General features: G+C 45.1%; 1 protein-coding gene across 2 annotated transcripts; it reads right to left on the reverse strand.

The window, feature by feature from the left end:
* Positions 1 to 265: 265 nt before the first annotated feature.
* On the reverse strand, positions 266 to 10,123 carry RNF34 (ring finger protein 34). 2 transcript variants are annotated; one of them, XM_087754416.1, is made up of 6 exons: positions 9,984 to 10,123; positions 6,084 to 6,302; positions 4,317 to 4,706; positions 3,942 to 3,998; positions 3,497 to 3,698; positions 266 to 2,079 (listed from the first exon to the last, which is right to left on the reverse strand). In XM_087754416.1, the coding sequence occupies exons 1-6, from the start codon at positions 9,987 to 9,989 to the stop codon at positions 1,892 to 1,894; spliced, it is 1,062 nt and encodes a 353-aa protein (XP_087610542.1). In that variant the 5' UTR covers positions 9,990 to 10,123; the 3' UTR covers positions 266 to 1,891. The 2 variants fall into 2 exon arrangements, with proteins under 2 accessions (XP_087610542.1, XP_087610543.1); XM_087754417.1 differs by lacking the exon at positions 9,984 to 10,123 and adding an exon at positions 9,605 to 9,892.
* Positions 10,124 to 13,556: the final 3,433 nt, after the last annotated feature.

The raw sequence follows: 13,556 nt of genomic DNA on the forward strand, positions 1-13,556 counted from the left end.
GTGAAAGCCAGGGGGAACGGCAGCAGCCCCTCTGCCTGTCGTGCTCCAGGGACTTGCTCTTTGTCCTGTGCCTTTCAGTTGGCATGTTCCAATATGTTTCTCCTGAGGAAGGAATAAAATGCACACAGGTGCCTTCCTCCAGCTGGCCCCTGCCTGGATCCGCCTGGAGGAACACTGCTGCAGCTCAAGCAGAAGGTCAAAGCCTGAGCTGAGCAGCCACCAGCCCTCCCAGAGCTGGGTAAGAAAAGAGACTGAGGCTGAGAAAGCCCATCACAAATCTTTATTATTTTTGTGTGGCGAATGATCAGCATGGAAATAACATATAGGGTATGTTCTTCTTCATGAGCTTACCCACTGAGCAGAGACTGCAGGAATTAAGTACCGTTAAAAAGTTACTTCTAAAAAATAAAGCCATTGAGAGGTTTGCTCCCTTCTGAAAAATAACCAGCAATGTCTCGAAGCCGTGTGGCTTATTTTGAGGAGGAGCTACTTTCTCAAGCCAGATTCGTTTTTCACATAAAAGACAAGAGCAGGCGTGACAGCGTAGGAGAGGTAAGAGCTCCCTGTTACTTTGTGAGCATGTGGGAAAGTAAAAGGAGAAACTGCAGCTTCATTGATCAACCCTGCTGACAGCCGGGAGAGACCAGGGCCTTCCTCGCCTCTCTTCTTCTTTTTAACAGTGATCTTTCTTACCCAAACTCTGTCCACGCTTGGCCCCAGGCAGCCTGTCCCCAGAATGAGCTGCTGTTGTCCCCAGGTCCTCTGTCACAGGTATCCTACAAGAACTCGTGCTCCCAGAGGACCCTTACCCCTCCCGCTGGCACAGAGCCCAGCTAGAAACCGGGCCGAGGGCTGACAGCAGAGCTGGTCACTTGGCAGCCAATGGGAAGCGTGGCTAACAGCAACTCAGCCTTGGCTAAAAGTCTCTGTGAACATGAGGTTTTAAGCAAATGCCACGTTTCCTTTCCCTTATCGGTAATAAACCCCTCCCCGTCGCAGGTTAGTAACGCTGTACATTCCACATGTTAGCAGCAAGTAGTTTCATGACCCTGATTAGTATTCACAGTAACATCAGGCTGTCGGCACACGGCGTACAATCGTCACACGTAAGATTAATAGTTACAAGAGGCATGAGTGGGTTAAGGACCCCAGTAATACGGTTTACTATACCCCTTTTTAAAAAAATACTTTATTCCTAAACTAGAAAACACTCAGTAATCGGTATTTGGATACCACGTGGCAGAGCCCTGCGAAACAACTGAGCCCTGCGAAGTCACGGAGCTTTTTGCATGTTGACAGAGAAGGGCCAGGACAGCACACGTGTAATGGCAGACATTCTGAACGAAGCCATCGGCAGAGAGAGATTGCTTAAGGGCTTCTGTGCAGGTACGGTTAATGGCAGTGCTTTCTACAGTCGTATGTTCTACTGTTAACACTGTCGCAGGGACAGCGTCGGAACAGTTACATTCTACAATTACGTAAAAGCTGAATATTCAACTGATAACATTCCTCGCTTCTAATGCACTAGACAACGTAACACGCTAATATGGTCGAGCGAAGGTACCCCCTTGCTGAGTACTGGATGCGCGAGTTAGAGGTGATATTCTTCAGAAGAGAGCAAGAACTGCTGTAAACAGTTTGACTCGAACAGTTTGTGGGTTTTAAGGTAAGTCAGGCAGCGCTGTTACTGCACGCGCAGGCATCCTGTTGTACCGCCCAACCGCAGGATTCCATCTGCTGTAGAAAAATGTTTCACAAACTTCTAGAGCCTGATGTTCCAAATGTTGCGTTTATCAAGAACTAAAAAGCTGACGTACGCCCCAAGGGTCGGCGCTCCCGCCCACAGAAATGCTGGAAGGGTGACTAGAAAATCCGTTTTTTTGGTCTTGGTTTAAGATTTGAACACGTGCACAGCCCGTACAACGTACTGGCGGCAGATGGGGCACTCGCTCATCCTCTTGCCGCACTTGGTGCATGTGACCATGTGGCCGCACTCCAGCAGGACGCAGTCGATCACCGCGTCCATGCAGATCCGACACAGGTTGTCGTCGTTGTCGTTCAGCTGCATCTTCTCGCCCTCTGAAACACAGCAGAGAGGGAGGTCATGGCACTCAGGCCCTGGAAAACCAGTTCAGTTTAGCTCAGGCAACCGCTAAAATACACAGACAGCTAATTTGTAGTGCTGCTCCCTGTTCACTATAGTTTTTCTAACCCACAGCTAAGAATTAATCTATATTCCTTCAAAGAAACAAACAAACAAAAAAAAAACACCAAAGAAACAAGAACTAGAAAATCCCTAAGTGAACATCCAATATTTGTCTTTGTTCTTTAAACTCAGAGACCGTTTTCAATGCAGAACATAATGACACTGAAATAATGTGCTGGATTAAAATTCAGAGCGTGTTGGTTTTCCATCTCTGAGCTTACTTCATTTGGCAGAACACTTTCCCCAGAAGATTAAACACAATAATAATAAAGCAGAGTAGGAAGTGGAAGCCTTAAGTAGGCCGTAAAGATGGCAGAACTGAACAGAACCTGTCAGGTTTCATTGCAAATAGACAACATCCCCTATCAATAACCAAATGTTCCATCAGACCATGGTGAAAAAAAAAAAATAAAATTATTGTGAGTTTAAAGCTTGATTTCAGACAGGTTTTCAATTCTAGTTTATGACCGGGTCGCAGGTAAGCCATGTTCTGACATTGACCAACAGTCCTTCTCCACCCCAATTACCTGGTTATTTCACACCTGATTATCACAGACCCTGCAGCCTATGTGCTGGCACAATCTGCCTGTGAAGTGGCCCAGGGCTAATAAGTTTTGCAGTCACCGCAGCCCCCTGACTGACTGCTGGACGCAGGAATGACGAGCCAGGCGAGCAAGGACATCAAAAAGTTGCTCCTCAGATTATACTTTGTGAATCGGTCTGCAGATGTACTACGATCACACAAATGAAAGACTCCAATTGTTGAACGTAACAGAGGGCAGAAGAACACCCGTCACGGCGCTGCAGCCACAGAACCACCTTGTCGTGAAAACACGGACTGAGACCAAACCACTTGAACTTGGACTTCTGCCACGGTAGCTTTCAACTCTACCACAGTGAAGGACCTGAATTGCTTTGGTCTGATGACAGCTACTGAGCAGCTCTCTGGCTCGTACCTTGGGAAACCTAATAAAGGACGTGGAGGTGCCAAGTTTCACGTTCTCTGAGGAACTGGTTCTCAGTTGTGCAATTTCACCTTCACCCCGAAAGCTGAGCTCTCTGAGCTTTGGAAAAAAGTCTCAAAAAAACAGCACAATCCTGGAAAGCTTCATTTACTCACTAGACCCATGTTCAACTACTCTAGATGCAGCTGAGTTGTTAAAACACACTTTGCAGTTGCTCCGGCTGAGCAGACCAAGTTCGATACCAGGTCCTTCTGTTGGCAGAAGCAGCTACTGGAAACCAGATAATAAGGAGTCTTAAGAAAGTGAGAATTAAATGTAAACCTACGTGTCTTGTGGTTTTCCTCACTCTCTCTGTACAGTCTGCTCACTTTTTCCACAAGTTCCCATTTTTCACAGCATCCTGAGTAGTTGACAAAATTACACGCAAGTATTTCCTTCAGCTGCCGAACACTCAACCCTTCAATGTCTTCCAGACTTGAAATATCGGACAAAGATGCCCTCGCTCGCTTTCTGGACAATCCAGGGGTCTGAAACACATCAATTGTATGTTTTTAACTGTCCCGGTAAGTTCAGAGCACCAGATCTGGTGCTACGTTAAGCTGCAGCAGCTTGGCTAAAGTTTTATTCTTTTTAAAACAAGTATTTGCAGACATGCATTGCTAGACACAGCTAACAAAGAACTAGAGCGTGACAGTAAATGCTGACAGAGATCTCAACGCTTTATGGTGTCACATGCCAAAAATTCTTTTTTTGGATAGTTCATATCTCACCTGCTCTTCGGCACTTTCTTCTTCTTCATTATTTATAGAAGATGTTTCCGTTTGTCCCTGTGTACAAAATGAAACTAATCAGGATAAAAACACATTATCCCTTATAAAATATTTTCCTTTGTACCAAACTGATTGCAGATGACAAGGACATGTTGAAGTTTCAATTGCTACCAGTCATTATCAAATTAAGTCACCTCTACCATCTCACCTAGTAATCTTATCTAGTAATCTTCTGTTTTCAGGCGAGAGATACAAAAGGCATTTTTCCTGCCACCCTGAACTGCACCAAATGGCATTTTATTTTAAAGCCATGCATACCTATAAAAAAAAAAAAAAAGCTTCGCTATACCATAAAACACATGTTAATTATTGTACCCGTAAAGGTGTTCCATTTCCTGTGCTTCCCCTTCTGTTTGCAAGTTCTCCTTGAGACGACACCGATACAGACATAGAAAATGGATGAGTAAAAAACCCCGAAGTCTGTGACCGTGACGAATGCAAGCTACTAGCGTCCATATCCTCCTCCGAACCTAATCCATGGTGGCACAGCACAAGATCCACCAAGTCTTCTTTCTCTCTGCAAGTATCCGTTGGTATGTTTCGGAGAATCAGATACTGACGCAGATCCTTTACTTTCAATCGCATTAGCTGAGGTCGCTGAAAGGCTGTTTCTTGCAGCAAGTGACAAGTGGAACATCTTCTGAGGTTCTCTTGTAAGACTGAACAAACTGAGCAAAAATCCTTCTTGCAGTCACAACACACATGCTGAGTAGAAAGAGAAAATAACCGTTCAGCTGTACGTCACAGAACACAGATCTAGATCCCGCTCACTCTTTCCCCAGGCTACGTAATCTACTATTAGTGTCTTAATAGTCAGTTTTGACATACGTCATTTTTAGGATTTAAGTCTAGAAAACTGGCCTGTCAAATAGTTTTGCAGGTGTTCCAAAGCATTCCGTTGCGTTTGTAGCACTACTGTCAGCTGATTTGAGGTTTCAATGAATAAAACATCATGAATAAACAATAAAGTACTCAAGTTAGTTGTAGTTTACACAATAAACGAACTTGAAAGCCAGTCAATTTTATGGTATGTTAAAATACTTTTGAGTATACTGTCACGGCTCTTTCCACATGTGTGAAAACAGTATGATCCCCAAACTTTACAGAACATATTTCTTCCTCCATTGATTCAAAGAATTCAAAGTAGGCCATAAATGTGATGAATCACATGGTAGGTAAATACTCCCCAGATGCACAGATGTCATTTCTGAAGAGAGCTTTGTTCAAAAGACTCACTACAATATATAAAAGCTAGAATAGGCAAGACTTTAGGCAAAGCGATTTTAAATGGTCATCTCATCTGCTGTGAACAAATCCAAACTCTTCGATTTTTTTCAGGATTTTAGTAAATTAATATAGCTTCAGGAAACGTCCCTACACAACACTTAATTCAAAGTGTTTGCCGTGCAAGGAAGGGGGAACTGAAGGGGAAACTGAACACACAAACTGAGGAAAGAGGCTTCATGTTTATCTAAAAGAGCTGCAGAGAATTAGGTCACCGAGTGGACAAAATAATGATGCTGGACAGTCATGATACACAGAAATAATACTAACAATCTCAATTTCATTTATCTGCATTAACCCACCAGCCTGCCTCCAAACGAAGGAAGAGGGTGTTGGAGTGCAACAGCATTTAACAGAACTAAATGTGGTTAGAAAACAGACAGAATTACATGAGTATTTCACAGAAAGAAGCTGTTATACTAAATTGTGAGTTTTTAGCTTTTCCATCACCCAGTTTGTTCATTCCGGTACCCAACCACTATGTTTGGTATCATCTTCAAAACCAGATGTGGTTTAGTGTTTAAGATTCTGAAGCTAAAACACGTCTTACAAATTAGAATCCACTAATTTTTAGGTCAGACCAGATCCAATGTGTCACCGATTAATGAACATCAGACCTCCTGACTTCTAATCCTGTCTGACATTAATTTCCTGTGACCTCAGAATAAGGCACTTACTCCCTTCCTGGCTATCTGCCTCGGGTTTCCTTATCTAAGGCAAAATGCACGTTCATCTCCCAGTATGCCTACAGATTAGTTCATACGAGTAAAAATATTATGTAACAGGAAATATACTCACTTTTTTCCTAAAAACTGAAAAGGAAAGTCCACAGGCTTTGCAAACTATGTTAGCACCCGCCGCAGCTGGAGGTGGATATGCCGAGAAGTCTGTATTTGGTGCAAATCTGAATGGGCCAGCGCCTCCCCCAAAGCCAGCCTGCTGGCCACGGACAGCTCCAGTACCCATGACTTCATTCAGCAATCCACAGCAGGAAGCCCACATGGAAGTAGCTCCCGCCTGAAAACATTCACAAAGCAAAAAAAAGAAAATTAATATCTGAAAGCCCACATCAGATGCGACTTGCTACTGAAGAGCTACTTCACTCCATCTGTCATCATCCCAAAAGCATGTGGTGTGAATTCCCAGAGCACCAGGAATTCAGCACACTAACGTCTATAACAGCCCAATAATCTCCACCTCCCAGCTGCAAACCAAAGTAGGCAAGATTTGCTTCCGAGAGACTTATGCAGGCACAAGGAGTTCGCTTTCATAACTCCTTTTCTAGCAGAGTTCCACATGAAAAGGGTAAGGAATTTGAGGAGGTAACGCAATAGCAGAGCAAAGAAGGAAGAGCCTAATAGCCAGTCATAGGTGAGGGGCAAAACCCGAAATGATGCAGCAACACAATTTATCGTGATTAGTGCAGAGCTGTCCCCTGCAGGATCTTCTCCAGAACTAATCCAGCTCTTATATGACTCACAATATAAGTCTCTGTAAAAAATGTTGGTGGATCTTCAAACTTCAAAGTAACAAACCAATCTTCATTAGAAACCAGTTATGGTCTAGTTTCTCCGAGAGGGAAATGTTTGTCAAGACCTCTCTGAACTTGCTGCTTTGTTGTCTTACAAAATGTCTAACAAAAATTAAAATAACTCTAAAAGAACTTATTCTATATTGATTGAATTTCAGTTTTGAGTCATACAATTTAATCTCGAAACACTACAAAAAATTCTAAATACAAAAATAAATTGCTACTTTTTATCCTTGAAAGCCTTTCGCACTAGATTCTTTATCGAAAGTACATGTTCTACTTAACGCTGGAATTTGGACTCCAAGTTGTTTGGGTCACATGTTTAATCACTGTCATGTGGCTCACTGAAACCTACTAAAAAAAAAAAAGGCAAACAGAATCGCATCAGGTTCTTTCTGAAAGGAAGCTGAGTGGTATAACTTCCTTTAAACATTTTTGGGGTGTTTGGTTTGTTTTTTTTTTTTTTTCATACTTTTTTTCTTAACTATGCTGGTCAGAGCTGTTCCGTTTTTCATCCCAGGGCGGCATCTTTTTTTTTTTTTCAAAGAATGAAGACATAAAATAATTGCTTTTGAGACTTGTAGTTCTTGCTGTAAAACCAGAACATGCACTTCAGCTCAGTAATGATGGTGCTTTAATTCCTTTAGTAACTAGACTAATTTCTATATTAAATTGCACATTTCCCCTGAACTGAACAGTCCTGTTACATTTATGTGAACTTAACACAATAACTGGGGATACACCAGAACATCTCCTTTCAAACCACTGAGCACAAAAGGGAAGAAGAGAGTCCTCACTCTGGTTTAGAGAGAAGCTGAGAAAAACAATGCCATAGGACCAAACATGTTCTACAACACTACCTTCGTGTAAGTGCCTTAAGTATGGAACATCAAAAGCATCTCTCCAACCCACACAAACCTGGTACTTCACTTTTACTGTTGTAAGCTGACATTAAGAGTGTTGCAATACAGCGAAATATCAAACACGGTCTTTTTGCTTCTAAGCTGTACAACACATAACACTGTGTGCAGTAATAACATCAAATATACATGCAACAAATTCAATTCACTAGTCTAATTTTACAGGTCTTTCAAGAGCAAAATTCATCCCAGGCATAACAAGAAACATCCATGCTGTGGGCTCCCCACACAGAGGAGAAAAATCTCCCTAAGCTTCCTGCGAACGGAGTTCAAGGGGGATGAACTCCAGTGGCTCTTCCCTGACCTCCAGCCAAGACACAGGTAGCCTCAGCACGTGGCTGCGCTCACGGATACGCCGCGCGCTTGGAGCCTGTCTGATGCGGCATCAGACTTTCGTGACAATCATTAAACTATCATCACACTAAGACTTGTTTTCTGCTTTTCAATAATAAAGAGTGGAAACAGATCAATACTAATTTTTCTTATACAAAACAAGTTAGGCACAATTGTCCTAGTTTATTAGGCAAGAGTAATTAACTTTTCAGAAATACGTTCTGAAAACCAATGACTTAATCCAAGAGAGCTCCAAGTTTTAAAACTTGGGACTTTTGAAAAATATTTTTTCTCGTCTTAAGGGGAAGTTGTCAGTTGCAGAAACATTACTCTAATTCTTCACGTAGTCTTAAAAACTGACGAGCTAGCTTTATGTTTAAAAGATTTTAAAATAGCGGCACACAAATAACTGAAAAATAAAACAATGAGCCAAAAGGGTCTGTCAGAATTTAACTTGCTTCATTATATAACTGTGGTCTTTTCAGGGGGCCACGGCAGCAGCAGGACACACAACGACTAAAAGGACATAACATAGTTGCTACCACAACCCTTGCCTGACAGTTTAACACCTGCTTCTTAGACTTATTTTATTCAAGAGCCTGCAACAACTGCTCAGACATCACTGTCAACACTAAATAAATATATACTTAGGAAGTTTTTGTTACCCATTTTTGATACACGAATGTTGTCAAACAAAATATCTTTACGCTTATGGCCAAGCACTCAGTCATTTAAGGTGAAAAGTAAGGCAACATGGGCATCGTTCATCTTCTCCTTAATCTAAGTCAGCTGTGGATTCCTTCTATGCACTAGTGTCATTAACCAATAATTGAATTACACAGTGTCTAGACTCTTCGTATTATTCTGTAAAAGAAATTAGACCATGCTGAAAAGCACCAATACAAGACACAAATGAGACGCACTAAAACAAAAACTCCTTCCCTTGAGAATTAGTTAAAATTTTGCCAATTTCTGCACCAAAAGCCTTTCCAGCTACATCAGTCACTGCTTCCATATTCTCTTCTCACAAGCTGCCATCAGCTATCTTCTCTCTCCATACCTTATGTGCATCCCATAGGGGCAAAATACTGTGTTTGAACTTCTCTGCTCTTGTTTTTGGCTTTAAGGGCAGTTAGTAACCTGATGAGAATATCACCTCAGAAAGACACCCACCCCAAGAAGCTGGGAGGCTGCATGCTGCTCCTTACGCATCTGTGCAAGCAGGACCAAAGCCAGCAGACGAAGAGCAGAGCAGCAGAAGGGATTTTTATTCTTTTTTAGCTGAAATTTCGTCTTTAACACCCACCCTGAGATCAAGCAAAGCTTTTCCAGGGATCGAGCACCCCTCGGAACCTGCCGAACTGAGAGATCCCCGGTCACCACAACCCTCAGCCCCGACCTGAAGGCACAACGGCAACCTCGGACGCGGAGAAGCGCCTTTGGGGAGCGGGCCCTCCCCGCCAGCCCCCGCCGTGCCCCCCGCACACCGGCTGGCTCCCAACCGCCGCCCCCTCACAGGCCCGGCCCCCACGCACCGCCCCGAGCCCGGCTCCGTCCCGTTCGGAGCCCCGCTAGTCCTTCGGCCGCCGCCGGCGGGGATCGACCGCGGAGGGTGTGTGGAGACGGGGGCGGGGGCTCGCCTCAGGCGGCGGCACCAGGCCTTGCCCGGCTGCTGAGTCAGTGGAGGGCGCCGGGGCTCCTCGGCAAGGCGGCGCCCACCCGGGCATCCCTCGGTAACGGGACAGGCCCGGGGAGCGACAGCGGCCGGGCGGGGCGGCCTGAGGCGAGGAGGGAGGGGCGGCGCGGCCCGTCCCACCAGGGTCCCGGCCCCGTCACCCGCCGGTTCGCCCCCCTCCTCCCTCCCCGCGGCGAGGGGAAAGACACTCTCCCGGCCAGAGAAACGCCCCCCGTCACCTTCATGGCCGCTCCACCGCCGCCACTCGCGCTCCAGCACCGCCCGCTGCCGCCTCAACCGGGCGCCGTCCGCCGCGGCGACCCCCGGCGAGCGGGCCCCCGCCCTGCGCGGCGCTCCGGCGGGCCGCCTCACGGAGGGCGGGCCTTCCAGCCGCGCCGCACGCCATTGGTTGCCCCGCCGCCGACAGCGAGCGGGCGGAGCCAATGGGAGGAGAGGAAGCGCCTGTGTGTTGGCGAGGGCGGGCGCGGAGGTTCCGCGGGCGCGGGGGGGGGCGCGAAAATACCCCTCAAACACGGAAAAAAAGAGGCCACTGGCAGATGTAAGTGCGTAAATAATGATGTCACTGAAATAAAAGTGAACTTTTACCTCATGGTTTTGGGTGGTTTTGGTTTTTTCCTGTGTCCTGAAGCAGGTGTACACCGACGCCGGGCGCTGCCGGTCCTCCCAGGCGAGGAGGGTGGCTGTAAGCCGCCGAGCGAGCTTCTCCTGAACGCGTGGAGCGACCGGGCCCGGCACTGGGCGGGGGTGAATCCGGCAGTCCCAAAATTCGGGTGTTTCGGCACCGCTGCGTACGAGCAGGGGTTTGTCACAGGTAGGATTAAAAGCCGCGGTGCTGTAGGAAAAAGGCCAAAGTGCTGATTATTCTACCAAGCCCCTTGGTGGTAATCTTTAAATAATAGAAAAGAAGGTTTATTATTTAAAAATCCGCTTCCAGCTAGCTTCTAGATGCCGTTATTATTTTCTCTATGCTGTGAATGGGATACATATAAAAAATAATAATCATAGGTTGTAAGAACTGAAAGCTTTTCACCAGAAGACAACATTAAAGAAACCCCAACAATACAAACCCAACCAAGTCTTCAGGAAAGCTTTACGTAAGAGCACACAGGGCCAAGAACTAAGGAGGCCTTTGCCAAAAAGAGGTACAGACAAAAGTGGCTGGAAATAAGTTTTGACCACAAATCAAACGTACCCGTACAAAAGGTTGCATGCAATCTTTAATAATTTCTGCAGGCTGGATCTATTTTTGGAGCAAGTCAGATACAAGAACCGAGTAAAAAAAGAAATCGGTGTGTAATTGCCACGAGAATGGCACCGTCTTGGCAGCTTTCGCATCAAGAGCCGATACTTCGTGCGGTCCAACTTCTGGATTTGCACGGACACCACATCTCAATTCAAAATCAGGTCACCTCTTTTTGGAAATGCTTATGCTCCTCGGCAAGCTTTTGATATGCTATGAACTTTTACACGTAATTTAATTAAAAATGTCACATTAGTTTTTTGGGTTTTTTTTGACAGTAGCTTGCAATTTTAGCCAAAGCAACTGAAAAGCTGGTAGAAAAGCCTTGTGTTGGAACAAGCAATGGCACATTTCCCAGATTTCTCATGCAAGAGATCGCTTTAAGACACCTTAAGAAATATCAGTGCAGTTTGGTTTTTAAAAACTTGTATGTCACCTAAATTCTGTCAATTTAGAGAGTCATCCCTGAAGTACCGAATTATACACAGATTATTTTTTTTTAATAATCTTACTTTGAAACATAAGAGCTCCTCATGCAGTCGCTGTAAGCAGGGTAAAAACTCTGTCCCACACATGATCCAAACCAAGCAAAACCTAAAATTTTCCCTTTAGCTCTGTTAAGGACTTGCCAGCAAGAAATCCTCCCAAACACAGATGTTTTAGGGAGTAACGTGGGCCTGACAGAGCTGAGATCTGGTGACTGTGCTGGCAGCTGCAGTTGCCATTCCCGCCTGAATTTGGGCAGATCTTGATGAATCATCTTCGTAACATGTGATTTGAGATCACCTTTAATGCATTAGCACGTCTAAATTGTAACCACGTAGATTGTTTTTAAATGAGGATCTTTAACTCCATCGGCTACTCCGTGGCTGAAAAGTAGCATTTGCAGAGGTTCTGTTAATAAAAGACTTGCCCTCACTGAGCCTTCGGGATTGTGCCAAAGAAGCGTTAAAAGATTTAAATCTATTAATGCTAGATGTCGCATTTACTTCTGCCATGAAATAACAAGTGATGATGACTCGCTACAGCTCAGTAATCCCCCAAGGTTTTACACATCACGAGAGAGCGAGGTAGAGAAGTGATTCTTACCAGGAATATTCATTTGGTTTTAATGTAACAATTTGCCAAATTTTATAGTAAAGTTAAAAAAAAGTTAGTCGCTGGGCTTTATTTGGGAATGTCAGATTGGATATTAGTACCGATGGGAAGAATCATCATAATATTCACTTTTTATACCAGAGACACACAGTACTTTTGAATTAACTTTTGATAAAGTTTTTGGGTTACTGAGACTTGGTTCAACAGATTCGGCGTTGCACTAAATATCCCCAAAGCCAGATGATGGCTATTTCATACTTCATGAGCTCAGGCACGTTACTGAGGGGCACCAGCCTATTTTGGGTAAGATAAAAGATGACTTTTTCAATTGCGTTACCTCCTCTTGAATTTAATACGACCAAAATAATCTCTTGCTGCTTATTTGGAGGGCTGGTTTTTAGGCGTGCGAGTTTATTTAAATACGCTGAAAAAGCGTATTCTAAATGTTCTCTGCACCACACGCCGAGGGATTGTCAGCAGCGTTCGCACGTTGGCTTCAGAGCGTTACAGAGAAATGTCAGAACCAGATGTGTGTCATTTCCTTTTTCCTCCAAGTTCTGCACACGCTGGCTGCAGCCCGGCCTTTATCTCATCTCCCTCCCCTCCCTGCCAAGCCACTCCACCATTTCAGCGTTTCCACCCAAGCCGTCATACTTTATTTTCAGGAAACGTCAGCAAATTGACGTTTATAACATAATAGCTGTACTTATTTCCTGGGGTTTATATTCAGATATAGTTCAGTGAGTATTAGTTCATTGATGTCTAGGAAGCTATCATTAATTATGCCAGCAACAACTAACTACAACGTTAAGTTTCTTACGTGTAAATGTATTCTAGAAAATTACTCCACGCTTGATTCGCCTCCTCCTCCTCCTACCTCCCCCAGGTGGGAATCAGGAGCAACGCAACTGAAATCCCCGGGGACATGCGGATGTATAATAACATTGAGTTTTGTTGTGCTCTCGCTTACAAAAATGAGAACTATTATAATAATTGCCGTATTTTCTTTGGGAACGTGATGCCTTAATGAAGTACTTTAACAAATTATTGAGAAAATAAAAACTTATGTGTGGAAATATCTTGATTGCATCACCGTTTATCTGCAAGAAATCCAGTCCAACAGGAGCGAATTCGCTCCGTGGTGTTCTCCGGCTGCACCACGGAAGCGCTCCCATCCCAGCGCGGATCAGTCTCCCCACATGGCCCAGCGAATCCGCTCCTGGCCTCTTCCCTGACCGGCTGTGGAGGAGCGCCGTGTCCTCGCCGAGCCACGGCCGCACGGGCTCCTCGGCGTGGCTCTCCTCACCGGGACACGCGGGTGGCGGTCACGCCTTCCTCAGAGGGCGGTGGCGCGTCCACGAAGGGCCGTGAGGATCCCCAGGACCTCACGGGGCCGTGGTTCGGGTGCTGGCCCCACCGCGCTGCCCACCCCGGTCCCCGCGGGCCCCAGCAC

Source organism: Nipponia nippon, unplaced genomic scaffold (assembly GCF_047370975.1).
Source record: "Nipponia nippon isolate SJK-2023a ecotype South Korea unplaced genomic scaffold, ASM4737097v1 scaffold_18, whole genome shotgun sequence".
Lineage (NCBI taxonomy): Eukaryota > Metazoa > Chordata > Aves > Pelecaniformes > Threskiornithidae > Nipponia > Nipponia nippon.

Coding starts and splice junctions, on each gene's coding strand:
- RNF34 (XM_087754416.1), bottom strand. Junction 4,707..6,083: donor TTTCAGTTTTTAGGAAAAAA/GTGAGTATATTT, acceptor CTTTCTACTCAG/CATGTGTGTTGTGACTGCAA. Junction 2,080..3,496: donor TGAGGAAAACCACAAGACAC/GTAGGTTTACAT, acceptor GCTGTGTTTCAG/AGGGCGAGAAGATGCAGCTG.